The sequence below is a fragment of the Onychomys torridus genome, chromosome 6 (genome assembly GCF_903995425.1).
Source record: "Onychomys torridus chromosome 6, mOncTor1.1, whole genome shotgun sequence".
In the NCBI taxonomy this organism is placed as follows: domain Eukaryota; kingdom Metazoa; phylum Chordata; class Mammalia; order Rodentia; family Cricetidae; genus Onychomys; species Onychomys torridus.
The window spans coordinates 69360998-69380713 of NC_050448.1; the positions used below are offsets into that span (position 1 = coordinate 69360998).

At 46.0% G+C, this 19716-nt stretch overlaps 1 protein-coding gene across 1 annotated transcript; it reads right to left on the reverse strand.

Moving 5' to 3' along the window:
- Positions 1 to 2140: 2140 nt before the first annotated feature.
- Riiad1 (regulatory subunit of type II PKA R-subunit domain containing 1) lies at positions 2141 to 14379 on the reverse strand. Its single transcript, XM_036191002.1, has 5 exons — positions 14274 to 14379; positions 13633 to 13709; positions 4784 to 4830; positions 3524 to 3650; positions 2141 to 3051 (listed from the first exon to the last, which is right to left on the reverse strand). Exons 1-4 carry the CDS (start codon positions 14355 to 14357, stop codon positions 3580 to 3582), a joined length of 279 nt encoding a protein of 92 aa, XP_036046895.1. The 5' UTR covers positions 14358 to 14379; the 3' UTR covers positions 2141 to 3051; positions 3524 to 3579.
- Positions 14380 to 19716: the final 5337 nt, after the last annotated feature.

The window sequence follows — 19716 nt, forward strand, 5'->3', positions numbered from 1 at the left end:
CCTGTTCTTTCTCAGGCACTGCTGACAGCCAGGCCTGCTTCCCACCCTGCTGGAGTGTTCAAGCTGAAAAATGAGATGTTCAGCCAGACAGTAATGGTGCACACCCCAGTACTCTGGAGGCAGAGGCCAGTAGATCTCTGAGTTCGAGGCCAGCCTGGGCTACAGATCAAGTTCCAGGACAACCAGGGCTACAGAAAGAAACCCTGTCTCAAAAAACAAACGAAAAAGCTGTTCAGGTAAAGTTGTGGGGGAAAGAATATCATCTCCTGGGCTACAAGCAACCTTAGAGCAGGAGAGCCTCTTGTCCCAGGGACCTAGCGCAGTATCTCACACAGAGTTAACCACCAAGTGTTAAACTGTGCTTTTCTTGGGAAGGCTTTGAAATGTCTTTTAAGTGTATACATTCGCAGAGGTATGCAGGGAAAGGGCGCTGGAGGGCAACAGGAAGCAGGACAAAATACAGCGACGTACCGTGGTGGCTCTTCTTGGGTATCAGCTTGACTATACCTGGGATCAACTAAAACCAAACCCCTGTGAGGGGTTGTCCTTGGTTGGACTGTTTGAGGTGGGAAGACCCACCCTAAATCTGGGCACACCTTCTGCTGGTACCCACACCAAAGGACACAGGAGAAGGCAGTTTTGCTCTGTGCCTGCTTGTTCTCACTCTCCCTGTTGAGTTCATTCCCCCTGCTGCTGAGGCACACCTTTGGTAGTGTTGGAGCCGTCTCCAGGGTTGCAAAGGAGACAACAGCCATTGCTGCACTACCAGACCCACGTCCTGTACGTCACTGTAGTAAGTCTCCTTTGAATGTATACAGATGAGCTCCCCTCTCAGTTCTGTTCCTTTAGAGAACCCTGACTAACACATACATGTGTACAGATATCACAGTGAAACCTATTTCTTTACATGCCAACGTATCAATTCCCAGTATTCATATGGCAGCTCACAGTGATTGTAACTCCAGTTCCAGGGTATCTAACCCCTTCTTCTGGCCTACTTGAGCACCGGGCACACATGTGATACACAGACATACACACAGGCAAAACACTCATACACATAAAAATAAGTAAAACTTTAAAAATGTATTAAGTAAAAAAACAAAGGAAACATCTATTCATTTCTATCAGGGGCCCCCCCAAGAATGGGCCATTATATACTCCATCAGCATTATAGCAGGCATTCAAGCACCTCGAAAATCACCATGCTCCCCCATCTTTGCATATTCTTCTCACTGGAATGGGCCCAGGAGCATCTAATATGTATGTTTTCTGATCAAAGCTTGCTTTGTTTTTAAGATTTGCTATTATTATTTTAATTATGTGTTATGGGGAGGGGAGTATGTGCACATCAACGTAAGTGCCCACAGAGATTGTAGGTGTCAGATCCCCCTGGAGCTGGGGTTATAAGCAATTGTAAGCCACCTCAAATGGGTGCTGGGAATCAGACTCAGGTCCTCAGGAAGAGCAGTATGTGCTCTTAACCACTGAACCATCTCTCCAGCTTTGTTTGTTTGTTTGAAACAGGACCACATGCTATAGTCCGAGTTGGCCTGGAATTCATAGTAATTATCATGCCTCAGCTTTCTGAATGCTGGGGTTATAGCTGTGAGCCACCACACCAGACTTTATTCCTGTGTGTTTGTGTGTGTGCGCACCAACACACATGGAGGCCAGAGGACAGCCTCAGTGTTGTTCTTGAGGAACTGTCCATTTTTATTGATTTCACTTGCCTTCTGTTTTGAAACAGGGTCTTCCTTTGGCCTGGAACTCACCTACTAGGCCAGGCTCGCCCACCAGCAAGCCCCGGGAGTCCACCAGTCTCTGCTTCCCCAGTTCTGGGATTACAAGTACACATCACCACACCTGGGTTTTTTTAAATGTGGGTTCTGGGGCTTGAACTCAGGTCCTCCAGTTTACAAAGCAAGCATTTCACTATGCCCCCAGCCCCCTAAGCAAGGACAGCTCATTGTCCATGCCAGAGATGCTGAAGAAGAACACTGAAAGCACAGGACAAAACCCAGAGCCAGGTGCAGCAGCAAGCGGCAAACGCCCACAACTCCAGCACCTTCAAAGCCATGGCTGAGGCAGGAGGATCATGGCGAGTTCCAGGTCAGCCTGGGCTACAGAGTGAGACTCCATCTTAAAACAAAAAAACAAATCAACTTCCTGAGGGTTCCAGTTCATAACTTGCATGGTTTCTGAGTCTTCCTGCTCTGTTGTCCTTCTTACCACTACAAGTGAGGACAGCTAGGGGCAAGGGAGTACAAATGACACTCAGCCTGTTTCTGTTGCCATGGTGATGTTGACACGTGAACCACAGGAGAGGGTTCCTTTATACAGCGTAGCCAGGGGACTGCAGAGGCCAAAGACTGAGGCCACAAACCTGAAAAGTGTAACACACACACACACACACAGACAGAGAGAGAGAGAGAGAGAGAGAGAGAGAGAGAGAGAGAGAGACTCCTAAATGTGCAAAGGACATTTCATGCCGCTGCCTGAACCATCTTGCTGCCTCTTAGCCAGACATCAAATAGATGAGCAGCTTGCTCCTCAAGTCCTCAGGAACCAAGTCCTCCACCTCCCCAGGTGCCTGTCAGGTGTATATTTCACAATATCCAGGCCCCTCTTGAGATTTCGCTGTCTGTCCATCTCTCCTGATGTCCTTCCAGCCCAATTTCTCTGGCTATTGCTTCTATGGAAAGCAAAGGAAATCATCCCCTTGCACGTAGGCTGGTCATGGGACGTAAGATGTTGAAGTGTGGACTCACTTGTTCTTAACCCGCCACAGCTAACTGTGGCGGGATCCCCACCCTGTTCACAGTTTGATAAGTAGCTGGAGTGGGAACGATCCCTGCCTCTCCAAACCCCAGACCACCTCAAGGAGAAAAAGGCCCCCATGCACGGTGCCCTCCTCTGTCCAAATGAAAAGAAGAGAGGGCAGGCAGGGCTGGATTTAATGAGGATCTCTGAAAGCCTCTGTGAGAGGAAGAAGCCCACACAGCTTGGAAACCCGCAGTGATGGTAACAGGGCTCTCAGGCCTCCAGCTGACCCTGCAAAACACAAGTGTTTTCACTAGGTTAAGAGTGTGGCCTTCCCCACGTCGCATTAAGAAAAAGCAAATTACTAAAAAAACAAAACCAAACGAAAAACCCATTCAGCCTTCAAACTGGTCTCAGGAATCCTCCTGCGTGTGAGGCCTCCAGGGCACATCATGAGGTATTAGGCAATTGAAAGACAAAGGAGGGAGGCTGCTCCCTATCTGAGCGCTCCTCACCTCAAAGGCTGACTCCGCCCCCCCCCCCCATCCCCCTGACACCTCCCACACCCATCCTCTCCATCCTTACTAGGTCCTGTCACTGACAACAAGACACTCTAGGCCTCAGGTCCCAGCCTCTAATCCTGCATTGTCAGGAAGACGGCACACTTGTACCACATTGCTCTGTTGTTTCCTGGCTTACATTCTTTCACAGCCTGGACCCAAAAACCCGTGTTGCTTTTCACAAGAGTGAGGCTAACACCCACCCGAGGCTGGATTCCTTCTGGCTTCTCCGAGGAGCTGAGCGTTGTGGCTTTGCTAATTAGATTCCTTTCTTGTCTTTAATTAGCTGCATGTGAATCTTGTTGGGAAGTCTTGGATCCGTGAAATAGTCTGGGATGAAAATCAGAAGGAGATCATCTCTCCTGAAGGGAAAGCCTGAGCCACGACAGCTCACTCTACTAAAAAGTCGATGCTTTGCCCTGGGTGGTCCCCACTTGACAGTACAACCTCAGCGCTCACAGCGAGTCCCTGGCAGCTGCCCTCCTGAATGCCAGGAACCCATCCCAGGCAAGGCTCAAGCAGGATGCCCAGTTTGGGCTCTTGGTTCACTCGGGGCTCGGGGAGTCTGCGTGCTCTGATGCACGAACATCTTAGGACCCAAATAAACACCAGGTATTGTTCTGATCTCCACTCAGCTTGCCAGCTCCTGTCTCTGAAATGCAGACCTTTTCTGAGAACACCCTCTCCCGAGGAGAGCCAGGCTCACGGCATGGCGACAGGGAGGGTTTTTACACCAGGAAGAAAGTAAGCCACAGTCAGCATCTGCTGTGGCAGCGAAGGCCTGCTTGGAACGCTAAGGGCTCCCAGGGTTAACCGCACCCAAGACACCCGCCCAGCTCCCACTCACCACTGAAGACCCGAAGCCAAAGCCACCTCGGCAGCCCAGCCGAGTCCATTAAAAACCACCTGGGAGCCTTCAAAACCGTGGCTGCTGGCCCCGCCCCAGACTAATTAAATAAAAATCTCTAGAGGTAGGGCCTGAGCATTAGTATTTTTTAAACGCTCCCCCGGTGGTTCTAAAGTGCAGCCTGGGTCAGACACCACTTTAAGATCCCCAGCGGACTAGGGCTGCCCGGCTCTCCTTTGAAATCTCAAAGTCTTTTTTTTTTTCTTTCCTTTTATTTTGGTTTTTCGAGACAGGGTTTCTCTGTGAAACAGTCCTGGCTGTCCTAGAACTCACTGTGTAGACCAGGCTGACCTCAAACTCACAGAGATCTGCCTGCCTCTACCTCCCGATCAAAAATTCTTAATCCTCACCAAGGGAAATCCTGCCTCAGTTGCCACTCTGGCCTCATTTTGAGGAAAAGTCAGGGGAATGAAAAAAGCCTTCAAAAAACGCTCCTGTGGGGGACATCAAGCGAAGAAGAACCCAGGCCCACACGGTCCTCGGCTTGCCCAGCTCTCCATCCCCAACCCTGTTTCTTGCACAGGCACCTGAGACACCCCGCCACCACTGTACTCACGCGCAGCAAATTCCAGGATGTTCTCTGGTCTTTTCAGAAACATTTCTCTGGAAAACATTAAAAGATGTAAGGAAGGAGATAACCAGGGGCTCCAGGTCCTCAAGGGGCTCATGCCAAATGGGCAGAAATGTGACCCTGGAATGGTCTGAGGAAGTTTACCCATGATTTCCCAAGGGCAGGGGGACAATAAACAAAGTTAAAAGAAAATATTATTTAAGAACTTCAGATGGGCCATTATCTCCACTACACAGCAGACAGACAAGAAGATGATGCCACCAGGATGCTAGAAATGTCTGACATCTCAGAAAGTTCTAGGCTTCATAACCATTTACTAATACTATTTTGCTTTATAACGTCCCTGTGAAATGGCAATTACATCTCATTTTACATATAAAGAAAATAAACCTAAAAAAGGTTAATCATGTTCCCAAGTTCACACGGACAATAAATAAAAGGAGGAGACAGCCCAGCCTTTGCCCAAGGCTCTCTACGGTGTTTGCTTGGCCTCCGGCTGGGGTGGCCTGCTGACCACCTCCAGTTCCAGGTGCTCTTTTAGCCAAAGTCTCCCCTGCTGAGGAAGCCCAAGCTTCCATAATTTTGTTTCCCTCCTCCTTCAGTTCAATGAGACAATTATTGAGTATAAATTACATGTGAGTAACTACAGGATATAAGAATGATTTCAAAATAAGGGGGGGGGAAAGATAGGGGCTAGGGAGATGGACTAAACCTCTGAAACTGTAAGAACACTCACTGCCCAAGCATAAGGACCTGAATCCAGGTCCCCAGCATCCTTATCAAAAGCTGGGCCTTGACCCTAGCATTGAGGGGAGTGGAGGTCGGGATCACTGGGGCTCGCCAGTCACCAGCCTCTCTCCAGATTCAGTAAGACCCTGTGAATGAGGCATAGAGCATTCTAGCCTTCACATGCTTGTGCATGGGTACACACACACACACACACACACACACACACACACACACACAAGCAAAAAATATAGCCCTACCTCAAAGAACTTACAGACAAAAGGAAACAGGTAAGTTTCCCAAAGGGCCAAGGAACCTCAAGTCGCTGCTAAAGAAGACTGTTAAATAGTACTTTAGGAGAGAATAATAGTGTGCTGGTTTGAATAAAAATGGCCCCCATAGGCCCATAGGGAGTGGCACTATTAGGAGGTGTGGCCTGGTTGGAGTAGGTGTTGTCTTATTGGAGGAAATGTGTCACTGAGGTCTCAGAAGCTCAAGCCAGGCCTAGTGTGTCTCAGTCTCTTCTTGCTGCCTGCAGATCCAGATGTAGACCTCTCAGCTTCTTCTCTAGCACCATGTCTGCCTGCATGCCACCATGCTTCCCACCAAGATAATGGACTGAACCTCTGAAACTGTAAACCAGCCCCAATTAAATGTTTTCCTTTATAAGAGTTTCCATGGTCATGGTGTCTCTTCATAGCAATAGAAACCTTAAGATAAATGGTTACTGAAAGTGGGACCCCAAAACCCTTCACGAGTAATTGGATTGGAAGGGATCCTTGTGGTACAAATGGGATTTAATTAGGAAGAATGAAGGAGGAGAGACAAGAACATCCCTGGTCCAGGGAAACAGCAAGAACCAAGGCCCAGAAATGGAGACAGTCTGGTGTCCTGTGTGTGACTGCCTTGAGGTTAGCAGCTGGGTTGAGTCTACAATTGTATCCCCGAGAGCTCTACTGAGGTGTCTGCCTGGGCTTAGGGAATAACTAGAGAGCTTGGTCTGGTCAGCATACAGACGTGTGTAGTGAGGGAGATATGAAAGACTCGTATGGGGGTGGGCATGTGCTTAGCACGAGGCAGTGGGTAGCCTGGCACTATGAAAAAGAAAAAAGCCAGGCAGCAGTGGTGCATGCCTTTAATCCCAGCACTCGGGAGGCAGAGCCAGGCGGATCTCTGTGAGTTCAAGGCCAGCCTAGTCTATAGAGAGAGATCCAGGACAAGCACCAAAACTACACAGAGAAACCACGTCTTGAGAAAGGAAGAAAGGAAGGAAGGAAGGAAGGAAGGAAGGAAGGAAGGAAGGAAGAGAGAGAGAAAGGGACTGGCATGGCAATATGTGCTGGGTCACACAATGACAGAGTGGAGATAGGACTGAGTAGAAGGAGGCATGGCGGAGAGGCAGGGACTCAAGAGTGCCATGTATGTAGACACAAAAGGGCAATGGGTTTGTGCTGTTAGAAGTCCTTTGCATAATTCACACCACCACCTGGGAGACTGAGGCCAGCCTGGCATGTATCGTGAGACTTTGTGTGAAATGATAATAATAATGATGATGATAAGAAATGGGGTCGCTTGGGCTCTGAGGTGCTGGTAAAGCTCACTTTCTCCATCCAGAGTGTCAGATGCACAGGAAGGTTGATCCAATTTAAGATTTGTCACTTATCTGTATATTTCAACAGGTTGTTTAAAAACAAACAAAAAAGGCAATGTTGGAAGCCACTGAAGATTTTTCCAGACAGGGAATAACAGACCAGCATTGTGTGATATTTTGATTATGTTCTGACAAATAAAGCTTGCCTGGAGTCAGAGGGCAGAGCTAGCCACTAGCTGACCACAGAGGTTTGGAGGACTGTAGAGAGAGGAGACAGGAAGTGGTAAGGTGGGGCTGAGAGAGGATCTCATCCCTTTTGGTCAGAGGAACTGGAAGAAAGAGGTAGGAAGTGGCTATGGCTGCTCCCTGCTTCTCTGAACTTTCAGCTATCTGTCTCCACAGTAACTTTCCATTCACCTGCCCCACCCCCACTTCTCCTGTCTCGCCTTCTTTCTAATCTGATCTTGGCATTTATGGAGATGCTAAACAGATCACGCCTTGTGAACCTGGGGGATCCCATGGATGGGCCCACTGATCTCATTACTCTATGTCTCCTCAGCAGATCTGCCGCCCTGCTGCTCATTCAGGCTTGGGCCTAATCATATTAATTGAAATATTAAACATCCACAAGAACAAATTTCAATGAACCCCTCTGATTTTTTTATTGATAAAGATTAATTAGAGTAATGCTTCATCTGGCACCCAAGTCCTTAAAAAAGGAATAGAGTAATAAGAAAATATAATAAGCCATGTAAAGATGGGAAATACAGGGCTGGAGAGATGGCTCAGCAGTTAAGAGCACTGTCTGCTCTTCCAAAGAACCCAAGTTCAATTCCCAGCACCCACATGGCAGCTCACAGTACTCTGTAACTCCTGTTCCAGGGGATCCAATGCCCTCATACAGACATATATGCAGGCAAAACACTGATATACATAAAATAAAAATAAATATTTTTTTAAAAAAGATGGACAATACACAGAGAGTTGACACTGTATGTTGTTGTGTCTCTACATTTTTGACTACTAATGAACAAATGATAATTGCTAAAAGACATTGATTATGAAAGCTGCTAGATTAACCAACCTATATATTTAAAAACTATCTTGACTTCAAAATTGAAGTCAAAAGATAGGCTACTTTGGGAAAGAGGAAATGAGAGGCTCTGGATTCATTCTGGGTTAAGAAAAATCAGGATTGATTGAGGAAGACCCCCCTGAAAAATCTCTGATGGGAACAGATGGCTCAGATGATCCAACATTTCAAAATGCCTCTGTTGCAGTTTTCTCTGAGTTCTGCATCCAGAACATCTTCAAGGCTACTGGCTGAGATGATCCAGACTCACAGAATACTCCAATCAGAACTTAACCATAATCCTAAATTTTCTCAGCGTCACCCAAATGATATAGAAATGTATTATATAGATATATGATAAAAAGGTAGCATCTACTCTGAAAAAATATAGAAATGATAGGATAAAAGGATAGATTCTACTCTGAAAAGAAAAAAAGGGAGATATGGATATGATAAGGTAAAAAGGTAGATTATTGAATCTACTTTTTAAAAGCAACTACTAGTTTTAAATATCTTACATTTGATTGGATTTTTGTATATTGTATACAAATTATATATATTGATACAAATTTGAGGTTGATTTTGTTAGAAAATACTGTACATATGTTTCTAATCTTATTCAAAGTGTTGTACCTATACAGCTCATTTAACAATGTAATGCAAATTGCTAGTCCATGAAAGTTATTACCAACTAATTAAGATATAAAGAAATGCAAGTTAGTATTTAGTCACCTATTACAATTGAACTTGTAGTGATATTAGTTATGTTTTCAAGGTCAAACATATATTTTAGATAGACAGGTCATCTTCAAACACTTCAGAGATCTGCAGAATGTGGCATTTAAGATGTTTTAATAATATAGATTCCTTTTGTTTGTTTCTTTGTTTGTTTTTTGAGACAGGATTTCTCTGTAGCTTTGGAGCCTGTCCTGGACTAGCTCTGTAGACCAGGCTGGTCTTGAACTCGCAGAGATCCACCTGCCTCTGCCTCCCTTAGTGCTGGGATTACAGGTGTGCACCACCACTGCCTGGTAAGATTCTTTTTTTATTACTATGAGGTACTCTGCTCCTGGCAGCACCAATCTACTTCAGAGAAAATGATGGGTATTAAAGAAAACTCCAGCCAGGCAGTAGTGGCACACACCTTTAATCCCAGCACTCAGGAGGCAGAGGCAGGCAGATCTCTGTGAGTTCGAGGCCAGCCTGGTCTACAGAGCGAGTTCCAGGACAGGCACCAAAACTGCACAGAAACCCTGTCTTGAAAAAACTAAAACAACAACAACAAAAAACCAAACAAAAAACAAAAACAAAAACAAACCCTCCATATTGATTTTAATTTCTTTGTGACAAAAGTTAGCCACTGAGCAAGAAAGTGCCCTTGCCTCAACAGCTGACAGTATGCTGTCCAAAATGGACAAACAGGACACAAAAGAAAGGATTGCTGCACCTTGCCAAGACAAGGTAGGAAGGCCCTTCAGAAAATCCTTCTTCACAGAAAAGTCTGTCAGGTATGCTAAGCCTATAGACTGAAGATGGATGCTCCAATGTTGCAGAAGAACCTTGGGTGACTATGCAGGCAGCCAACTGTTTCTGTCATTTGTAATCTTTTTTGGAAGTCACTTGTTTGTGCTTCCTGCTTATTTAGGTCATGTTAACTCCTTCTCGGGCCTCTGAGGGAGGTGAAGACTAGATAATTATATAGTTTTCCTTGTTAACAAATTTAGAAAAGAAACCCACTACAGAGGTGTGAAGTGTATAAGATTGAAAGACATCAGAAGATAGTTTTGGATTGGAAATACAAGTTAGGATAGAAAGTGAATTAGGTATAACATTTTGAACTCACCAAAATAGGATAAATAATGAAGTATTTTCTCTGATCTGTCAAATGCTAGTGGTCTGGATATTGTTAATGTAATTCTTGACTGTATATATTATATATACTTATTGTACTTATTGTATATAGTTTTTCTTATATTAGTTACAACCTTTTATTATTTTAGACAAAAATGGGGAAATGTGGTGATATATTGTATTGTGTACCCTAATAAAATTTACCTGAAGATCAGAGAACAGAACAAGCCACTAGATTAACATAGAGGCTGGGCAGTGGTGGCACACACCTTTAATCCTAGCACTCGGGAGGCAGAGATCCATCTGGATCTCTGTGAGTTCAAAGCCACCCTGGACTACATGAGATTGACTCAGTCTAGGGGAGAAACAGAGCCAGTTAGTGGTGGCACACACCTGTAATCCCAGTACTGTGAAGCACACATGCCTTTAATCCTAGGAAGTGATGGCTGTGTGGAGAAAGGTATATAAGGCATGAGGAGACAGGAAGGAAAGACTTTTCGGCAGAAGCGTCCCCTTCAGCTAGAGGCTTTTTCGGCTGAAGCCTTTTCGGCCGAGGAAGCTTATGCGGCTAGAGGCCTATCGGCCAAGGCCTTTTCAGGCTGAGGAGTTAGTGAGGTAAGACATGGCAGTGACTTTTTCCTTTCTCTCTCTGATCTTTCAGCATTTACCCCAAATATCTGGCTCTGGGTTTTTTATTAAAAGACCTTTAGAAATTCATATAACACCCAAAGATTACCAGCACTCCCAATCAACAGGAAGTGCTCTAGAGAACTATGCTCGCATTCCCAAAAATAAATTATGAATGTTTGTCATCATTTAGGGGGGTTGGTTACAAGTTGTTATGGATTATGGATAATGGTCAGGGAAAAGGCTAAACAGAGGAGATCAGTCCTTCAGAAATCTCTGCTTCACAGGAAAGTCTGTCAGATATGCTAGGCCTGTAGGCCAGAGTTGGATGTCTCAACATTACAGAGGAACTTTGGGTGACTGTTCAGGCAGTGAGATGTCCCTGTCATTAGGTAACATTTCACTCTTCTGAAGTCTTTGATGGAGTTGAAGACTAAATAGTTACAATTATAGTTTTCCTTAGTTATGATAGAAAGTAAATTAGATACAAAACTTTAGACTCACCAAGATTAGATCATTATTTTCTCTAATTCTGCCAAATGCAAATAGAGTGGATAGTTACTGTAATTCTTACTTCATAGCTGTTTTTGTTGTAAATAGTTCTACTATGTGAAGGTTAAAAACCTTAATTTTAATGAGACAAAAAAAGGGGAAATGCTGTGGAACAATCCTTTTCTACACTATGACTGTGTATTACTCTCATTGGTTAATAAAAATCTGGCAGGCCAGTAGCTGGGGAAGAAGTTAGGCAGGAAAGACAAACTGAGAATGATGGGAAGAAGGAGGGCAGAGTCAGGAGAGAGGCTAGCAGTCACCCAGGAAGCAAGACACACTAGAGGACAAGTAAAGCCATGAGCCACATGGCAATAGGTAGATTAATAGACATGGGTTAATTTAAGTTATAAGAGCTAGTTTGTAACAAGCCTGAGCTATTGGCCAATCATTTATAATTAATATAGGCCTCTGTGGAAAGTGGCTGCTGGGTATTTGGGAACAGGTGGTCAGGACAGGTCCTTTTACAGACCAGAGCTGTAGTTTAGGAAGACTCCTCTGCCTATGTATGTGTGGACACTGCATCTCCAGTCCTAAGTCTGAAGTTTCTGGGTACCTAACCTAACTTTGGTCTCTATACTTCTAACTTCTCAGGTCCAGACTGAAGGTATTAAGAGTTCTGTGCACTGTATTTATGAGGCACGGGGGCTAAATGGCCACAAATCATGGAATCCAGAAAGACCAAGCAAAGGATAATCTTCCCAATGGAAGCAGTTCACAGCTTAGTAGGGCTTGGATACCAGGAGCAGAGACCCCAGGGGCAGAACCGGACAGGCAAGCTGTCTTCATCTAGTTCTTCCTCCTCCCTGCTTGTCACACAGGACTGGGTAAAGCTTCTAGAACAAAGCTCACTCTGGTACTGCTCAAGGAAATTAAGAGCAAGCAAACAAAAACTAGCCCTCATACTTCAAATGCTACCCCAGAGAGAAGCCTGACAGGAGCCAGGTGGAGTCTTCCCAGTTGACCTGCAGAGCATCAAAGGGTTGGCTGGGCTGTTCGGCCTTGGGAAGAAGAAAGGAAGATGAAGGCCTTCGGGGCTACAGGGTGTCACTATGTAGCCCTGGTTGGAACTCTCTATGTAGCCCAGGCTGGCCTCAGACTCACAGAGACCGACTTAACTCTGCCTCCCGTGTGCTGTAATTAAAGGTGTGTGCCATATCCATTGTCTTAAGTCCAACGCCTTCACCACTTGGCCATTCCGGGTTCTGAGATTTTGCTATGCCCATGGAGCGCACTGAAGAAACATGCCCTAGGACACACCAGAAAGTGGGAGTTTTATTTGTTTCTCTATTAATTTTTGGCTTTTTGAGAGAGGGCTTTACTCTACCATCAGATTGGCCTTGAATTCCTAAATCCTCCTGCCTCCGCCTCCCAAATGGTGGGACCATGAGATTACCATCAAATTTGGAAAACAGTATTCTTTTTTTTTTTTTTTTAAGATTTATTTATTTATTATGCCCAGAAGAGGGCACCAGATCTCATTACAGATGGTTGTGAGCTACCACGTGGGTGCTGGGAATTGAACTCAGGACCTCTGGAAGAGCAGTCAGTACTCCTAACCTCTGAGCCATCTCTCCAGCCCAGAAAACAGTATTCTTTTGCCTCAATATTTTTTTCTTTTTTCTTTCTTTCTGTTTTAGAAATAGGGTCTCTCCAATGCAGTCCAGGCTGGTCTTGAACTTGTGATCCTCTTGCCTCAGTCCCCAAAACCTCCTATGCCTTGGCTCCCTGTCATTTTTCTACAGTGTTCTCAGGTAGGCAAGGGCCAAGTGTCTCCACAATTGGAAAACTCTCTTCCTCTGAGTGGGAACAGTGTTCTACACTGAAGACTTCCTGCCATTTCCCAATGCCACATTCCCTCTCCCAGTGTCATGAGGTAAATATCCACATTTATCTTTACAGTTGAAGTGAATGAACATTAGTATTTTAAAGAACGTAAATAACTGAAGAAAATCCACAAGTGTCAGAGTTACAAAAGGTTGACTCTTAGGAATTTTCTAACTTTTTAGGGTCCAAACCAAGTTGAGCTGGTACATCTGTGTAGTTCCAACACCTGGGAAGGTGCAGGCAGGAGGACCGTCACAAGTTCAAGGCTAGTCTATGCTATATAACGAGCTTGAGTTCGAGACCACTCCTGGCTATATGAGACTCTGTCTTAAAAAGGGGGGTAGGGGGTGGGAACAGTTTTGCTGGGGTTTTTGTTGTTGTTGTTTTTTGTTTTTTGTTTTGTTTTGTTTTGTTTTTTTGAGTCTGAGTTTCACTGTGTAACTCAGGCTGGCCTCAAACTGAAGATTCCCCCTGAGTGCAGCTATTAGAGTGTCTAAAGAAAGAAGAGAGCACACACGAACCCGTTCACCTATTCCTGGCGAGATCTGGTAAAATTCTTACCTAAGGCCAGCCTGTCACACCACCTACCTGAAGAAGCCGCTAATGAGCAGCGACACCTCTTTGTGGGTCCTCAAGTACTTTTCATTTGCGATCCGAGTCTGGATCTGAGGAGCAACAACCAAGAGTCAAAGACCTGGGGGGACAGATCCATGGTTCAACCCTGGAAGGAGGTGTGAAGGGGGAGGGAGACAAGGCAGGTCTTTTCCTGGAGTGTTTGAAAGCTGAAGCGCAGTTTTCAGGTTTTCCTTTGAGGCAGCCCCATTTTTTATTTTATTTTTTCCCTCTAAAGGCAGAGTTTCATAGTGCCTGGGCTGTCCTGGAATTTGGTGAAGCTGGCCTTGAACTCCTGATCCTCTGGCCTCTACCTCGCAGTGCTGGTTTGTGCGGTGGGGGAGGTGGTGGTAGAGAGGATTGGAATCCAGCAGTCGGGGCATGCTAGGCCAGCGAGCTAGCTCCGCCAAGGGAACTACACCCCCTGTCATTTCTCTGGCCAGACCCCTACTTGATTCGCCTCGCACTTTCAAATGCCTGGCGGATTGGGCTCAGAGACCCTCCACCCAGCTCTCTAGCACTCGTCTCGGGGAACAGGCCCTCCCCTCTCCCGGGGTCCTCCTCCCTGTCCAAGGGACCTTTTCCCTGAGGAGCTTCACTTTGATCGACTCACGCACCTTGAAATCTCGCAACTGCTCCAGTAGCTCGGGGCTCAGGGCTCCCGGATCTGGCCCCACTATTCCTCCGGGTAACTGCTCCATCTCGCTGCAGTCGGTTGTCTAGGCGACGGGCCGCGGAGAAATGAAGCCCCGCCTCACCGTCAGCCCCGCCCTGGCCCCGCCCCCTCTATAAGTCCGATCCTTTCCTGGCAGGAAAGGCAGAATCCTACTGACTGAAGCAAGGTGGAGGCCTCTCTTCAGCTGAATGAACTTGGATTTGGGGGTCTCCAGGGAATCAGTTTTCCCAGACTTAACGACTGGCTTCTGAGCTGAATTGTGTATGAAATGAGACAGACTTTCTTCTTGACCCCACTCAACCTCAAATAGTGCATTTACTTAGCTAGAACAAATCACAAAAGAGATTCCTAGCCTACGATCTTTCAGAATCCAGCTCCCAGCTTGGGCAGACTCTGTGCTTGTGTAGAAAAATCTAGGCTTCTTCCCTTCCCATTGGCCCAGAAGCCAAGGATCTCGTCTGTTCTGTAGATAGACACTAGGTATTGGAGGCCCAGGGTCTTAAAATATGAAAGTACCCCCCAGAGCGTGGTGGGAGACAATCTCTGCAAAGAAAGAACATCCTCAAACTCAGAATGCTGGACCTGGCTAGCACTCTGGCAGAACTTCCCTCTTTGGAATGACTTTCTCAGGTAGATCAATTTTCTCTTCACCCTGGGCTCCTCATAAATTGTAAATTATTTCTCTCTCAACTGAATACTGAAAGAGAAAGGGAATGAACTGGCTGCAAGAGTTGTTCTTCTGCTGGGCAGTGGTGGCACACGCCTTTAATCCCAGCACTCGGGAGGCAAAGGCAGGCAGATCTCTGTGAGTTCGGGGCCAGCCTGGGCTACAGAGCGAGATCTAGGAAAGGTGCAAAGCTACATAGAGAAACCCTGTCTCAAAAACCAAAACCAAAAAACAAACAAACAAACAAAAGAGTTGTTCTTCTAGTATCTAATTAAGAAGGGTAAGTGAAATATAAAACCATAGTTCTCAAAATAGCTGCCTGGAAAGGGCAGAAGCCTGTGTCAACACACACACACACACACACACACACACACACGCACGCACGCACGCACGCACGCACGCACATGCACCACATGTGCACATCCTTGCTCACAGAGATGGTGCCCAATAGGGACCTTCTGAGAGGCAGGAGACAGAATCCCAAAAGAGTCTGGTACTTGTGAACAACTGCCCCCAGAGCAAAGACAGCGTGGGAAACAGGCTAAATGTTAGGCCACAGAGGGATGTCTCTGCGATCTGCAGGTCTCTACATTTCCGAGACAGAACAGCAGATGCCTGTGAGTCAGTTAGTGGCTATAAGCCTCTTCCCAGGAGTCCATCTGGGTTAGCAATCCTTTGGGTTGTTTATCTGTTTTTAAGAGAGAGAGTTAATGGTGATCGAGAGATAAGCTGCCATCTGTCAGAGTGGTGTTTTCCCAGCAAGAGCAGAGGTTACTGAATCGGTGAGAGCCTCTCTCAGCTAAGGCTGACTTCCTCTTACCCCAGCAGAGGGAGAGGCTACCACGCAGACTTGTAGGTAGTGTGGCTGCCACAGCCTTTCAGTTCTTCAATATTTGAGATGTGGCTGTGTCAGATATGTCAGAAATTTGAAATACACTCTGGATCTTGAAGACTTCATGGAAGAAAATAATGTAAACTATCTCAATAACTTTATGTGCACTGCATGTTGAAATAGTATTTTGAATAAGGTAGATTAAATGTCTTCGTGTATGTGTCTGTGCTGTGCACATATGTGTGAAAACAGGTCAATGTCCATTGTTAGTCACTGGGCTTAGAGCTCACTGACTGGCCAGGCCAACAAGGGAGGCCCAGAGATGCAGGAATCCACAGTCCCTGGCTGCCCAGTGAGGGGACTGCGGACTCAACACTGCACCCAACATCTTACGTGGATGCTAAGGACTTGGACTCAGGTCCCCATGCTTGAGTATCGAGCACCTCACCTCTGAGCCATCTCCCCAGCCCCATAAATGATTAAAACAACCCAGGGTCTCAATGTAGCCCCAGCTATCCTGGAACCAGGCTAGTCATAAACTCAGAGATTTGACTATGCTGTTTCCCAAGTCCTGGGATTAAAGGCATAAACCACCATTCCTGGCTCTATTGTTTGTTTGTTTGTGTTGGTTTTGCTTTATCAAGACAGGGTTTCTCTGTGTAGCCCCAGCTATCCTGAAACTCATCGTGTAGACCAGACTGGCCTCGAACTCAGAAATCTGAGGCCTCTGCCTCTTGAGTGCTGGGATTAAAGGTGTGCTCCACCGTGCCTAACTCATAAAATTATTTTTTAAAAGTAATTTCATAAACTGGACATAATGGTTCATACCTATAATATCAAGTGCTTGGGAAGTTCACTCTAGGCTACACAGTGAGGTTCAGGCCAGCTTGGGATACAGAAGACCCTGTCTCAAATAAATAAACAAATAGATAATTCTTAAAAAGTCAGGAAACAAACTAGACATGGTAGTGCACACCTTTAATCTTAGCACTCCAGAGGCACGGGCAAGAGGGTCTCTGTGAGTTTGAGGTCAGTTGGTCTTTGTAGAGAGTTACAGGACAGCCAGGGCTACACAGAGAAAATCTGTCTCAAATACATACATACATACATACATACATACATACATACATACATACATACATACACAAGCCAGCAAGATGATCAGTGGGTAAAACATTTGCCGTATAAACGTAAAGAACTGCATTTGATTCCCCAGAACTCACATAAAGGTTGAAGAGAGTAGAGAATCACTCTGAACAAGTTGTTCTTTGACCTTCACACATGCACTGTAGCATGTCTTCATGTGTGCACGCACACACACATGCAAATATAAATTAATAAATGTAATTTTTAAAATTTTAGAGGAGAATGACACCACAAAGTTGTCTTCTGACCTCTACATGCAAGCCATGACACACTCACCCTGCAATAGTAAAATAATACTTCATATAATAAATAATAAAAGAGGAAGAAGAAGAGATTTTTAAAATTAGCAGCTTTCTTGGGAGTTGTTGTTGAGACGGGATCTCTCTATGTAGCTCTGGCTGTTGTGGAGCTTGCTACGTAGAACAGACTGGTCTGGAACTCACAGAGACCCGCCTGCCTCTGCCTCCAGTGCTGGGATTATAGGGGTGCACCACCACTTTTGCCCCCATTAAAAAAAGATTTATTTATTTTTATTTTTTATGTATATAGGTGTTTTACCTGCATGTATGTTTGGGTACCATGTGCATGTATTTGCTGCAGAGGCCAGAAGAGAGCATCAGATGGCCTGGACCTGGAGTTACAGAGGACGGTTAGTCATGAGACAGGTACTGGGAATTGAACCTGGGTCCTCTGAAAGAGCAGCCAGTGGCTATCTCTCCAGCACCTTACAGTCAGTCATCTTTTAAGACATGGCAGTTTGGCTTTTAGTGCAGAGGAACAAGAAAGAGCAAGCTTGCCAGGCAGTTGTGGCACACGCCTTTAATCCCAGCACTCAGGAGGCAGAGGCAGGTGGATCTCTGTGACTAGCCTGGTCTACAGATTGAGATCCAGGACAGGCACCAAAACTTCACAGAGAAACCCTGTCTCAAAAAACAAAACAAACAAAAAAGAAAGAAAGAAAGAAAGAAAGAAAGAAAGAAAGAAAAGAAAAGAAAGGAAGGAAGGAAGGAAGGAAGAAAGAAAGAAAGGAAGAAAGAGCAAGCCTGTGGATGGTGGGCAGAGAAATTCTTTTGGGGAAACTAAGGCCCAAAGCCTCATTTCCTCAAAGAGAAGCTCCTAGGGATGGACTCCTGAGTCATGCATGGGGTTCCCCCTAGTCTTTACCTCATAGAGCTCCCATCCCCTAAGACTGAAAGAACTTCAGAGATGTGCCCATAGCCACTGGGCTCGGGGAGTCTCCCCTCTCTCAGACTCTACCAATCTGGACCGGAAGCTGAGCAAAGAATTTAGCTCCTCCACTGTTTGCAGCCATCTCCTGGTAACTGCCTGGGAGGAGGAGCCAGAGGGGTTCATTGAAATTCGTTCCTGTGGATGTTTAATATTTCAATTAATATGATTAGGCCCAAGCCTGAATGAGCAGCAGGGCGGCAGATCTGCTGAGGAGACATAGAGTAATGAGATCAGTGGGCCCATCCATGGGATCCCCCAGGTTCACAAGGCGTGATCTGTTTAGCATCTCCATAAATGCCAAGATCAGATTAGAAAGAAGGCGAGACAGGAGAAGTGGGGGTGGGGCAGGCGAATGGAAAGTTACTGTGGAGACAGATAGCTTTCCGCTTCCTGGTCCCCTGGCACTCCTGGCCACTCATCACGGAGTCCCCTGTTACCTCACCCTTGTTCCATTTTAGGGCACCCTATTGGGAGGACCTGGGCATCTGTATGATGAAGTGTAATCAAGTCTCCACACAGACATTCACTCAAATATACACATCTACCAGAATGTAGCTTCAGGCCACAGAAACCCAAGTTAAAGAAGGTGGAAGTGGTCCCCAGGGAATGGGGCAGTAGAGGATGCACTGACTCTTACACAGTGCTTCGCTGTGCACAGAGGGAAAGAAAAGCCAGGTTCACATCACTGCATCCCCACAGGTGAGAGTTCACCACCTGGACTCAGGACTCACCCTCCCAGGCTGGAATCTCAGCTGGCCGTGTTTCTAGCTGTGTGACCTTGGCCAAGCTGTTTAACCACTCTGTGTCTTGGTTTCTTCATCCATATCCTATAGGGTGGTGTGCTTAACAAGTTAGAAACTCTCACACATTTGGAACAATGCCATGAAATGACATGGTTCTGTCATTTCAGTTCCAGAAGAGGAACCTGCTTGTTGTGATAACTCAGGAATGGAGGCCTCCAGGATGCATCTGGGAGTCCCAGAGACACCCACATCACTCTGGAGACATCAGCTCCACCCTGGGTGGAAGCGTGGAATAATGGGGAAGCAGGGCACTCTTCAGAAGCTGCCAGTGAAGTGTGGATGGTGAGCTGGGAACTGCTACGGCTGAGAGCTGATGCCGACAGATCCACCCAGCACTGAGCACGTGTCGTGCTTGAGCAGAGAGGGCCAACTTTCCTCTGGGTCACGGACCGGACCACATGATCAGGTTTAGAAGCAGAATTGTTTGGGGGAGGGGGGAAATGATCCCTAAACGTGGTTTTTTTTTGTTTTTTTTTGTTTTTTTTTGGCTGCTCTCATCTGACTCTGGGCAAAGGAAGGAGTAACTGGGTACTCTGCCCCCAAGGGGAGCCCAGCAGCTGGTCTTGTTCCCACAGAAGGAATCGGGGATCTCCACGTGTCACAGGTTCTTGACAGGAAGTTGTTTGTTAAGCAACTACTATGTATAAGGAAGACACCACAGGAGACTCTGTGAACAGTAGGAAGCCGAATTAAGTGGAATCTTGGT

Coding starts and splice junctions, on each gene's coding strand:
- Riiad1 (XM_036191002.1), bottom strand. CDS start 14,357: ATGGAGCAGTTACCCGGAGGAATAGTGGGGCCAGATCCGGGAGCCCTG. Junction 13,710..14,273: donor AGCAGTTGCGAGATTTCAAG/GTGCGTGAGTCG, acceptor GTTGCTCCTCAG/ATCCAGACTCGGATCGCAAA. Junction 3,651..4,783: donor CATCCTGGAATTTGCTGCGC/GTGAGTACAGTG, acceptor TTTTCATCCCAG/ACTATTTCACGGATCCAAGA.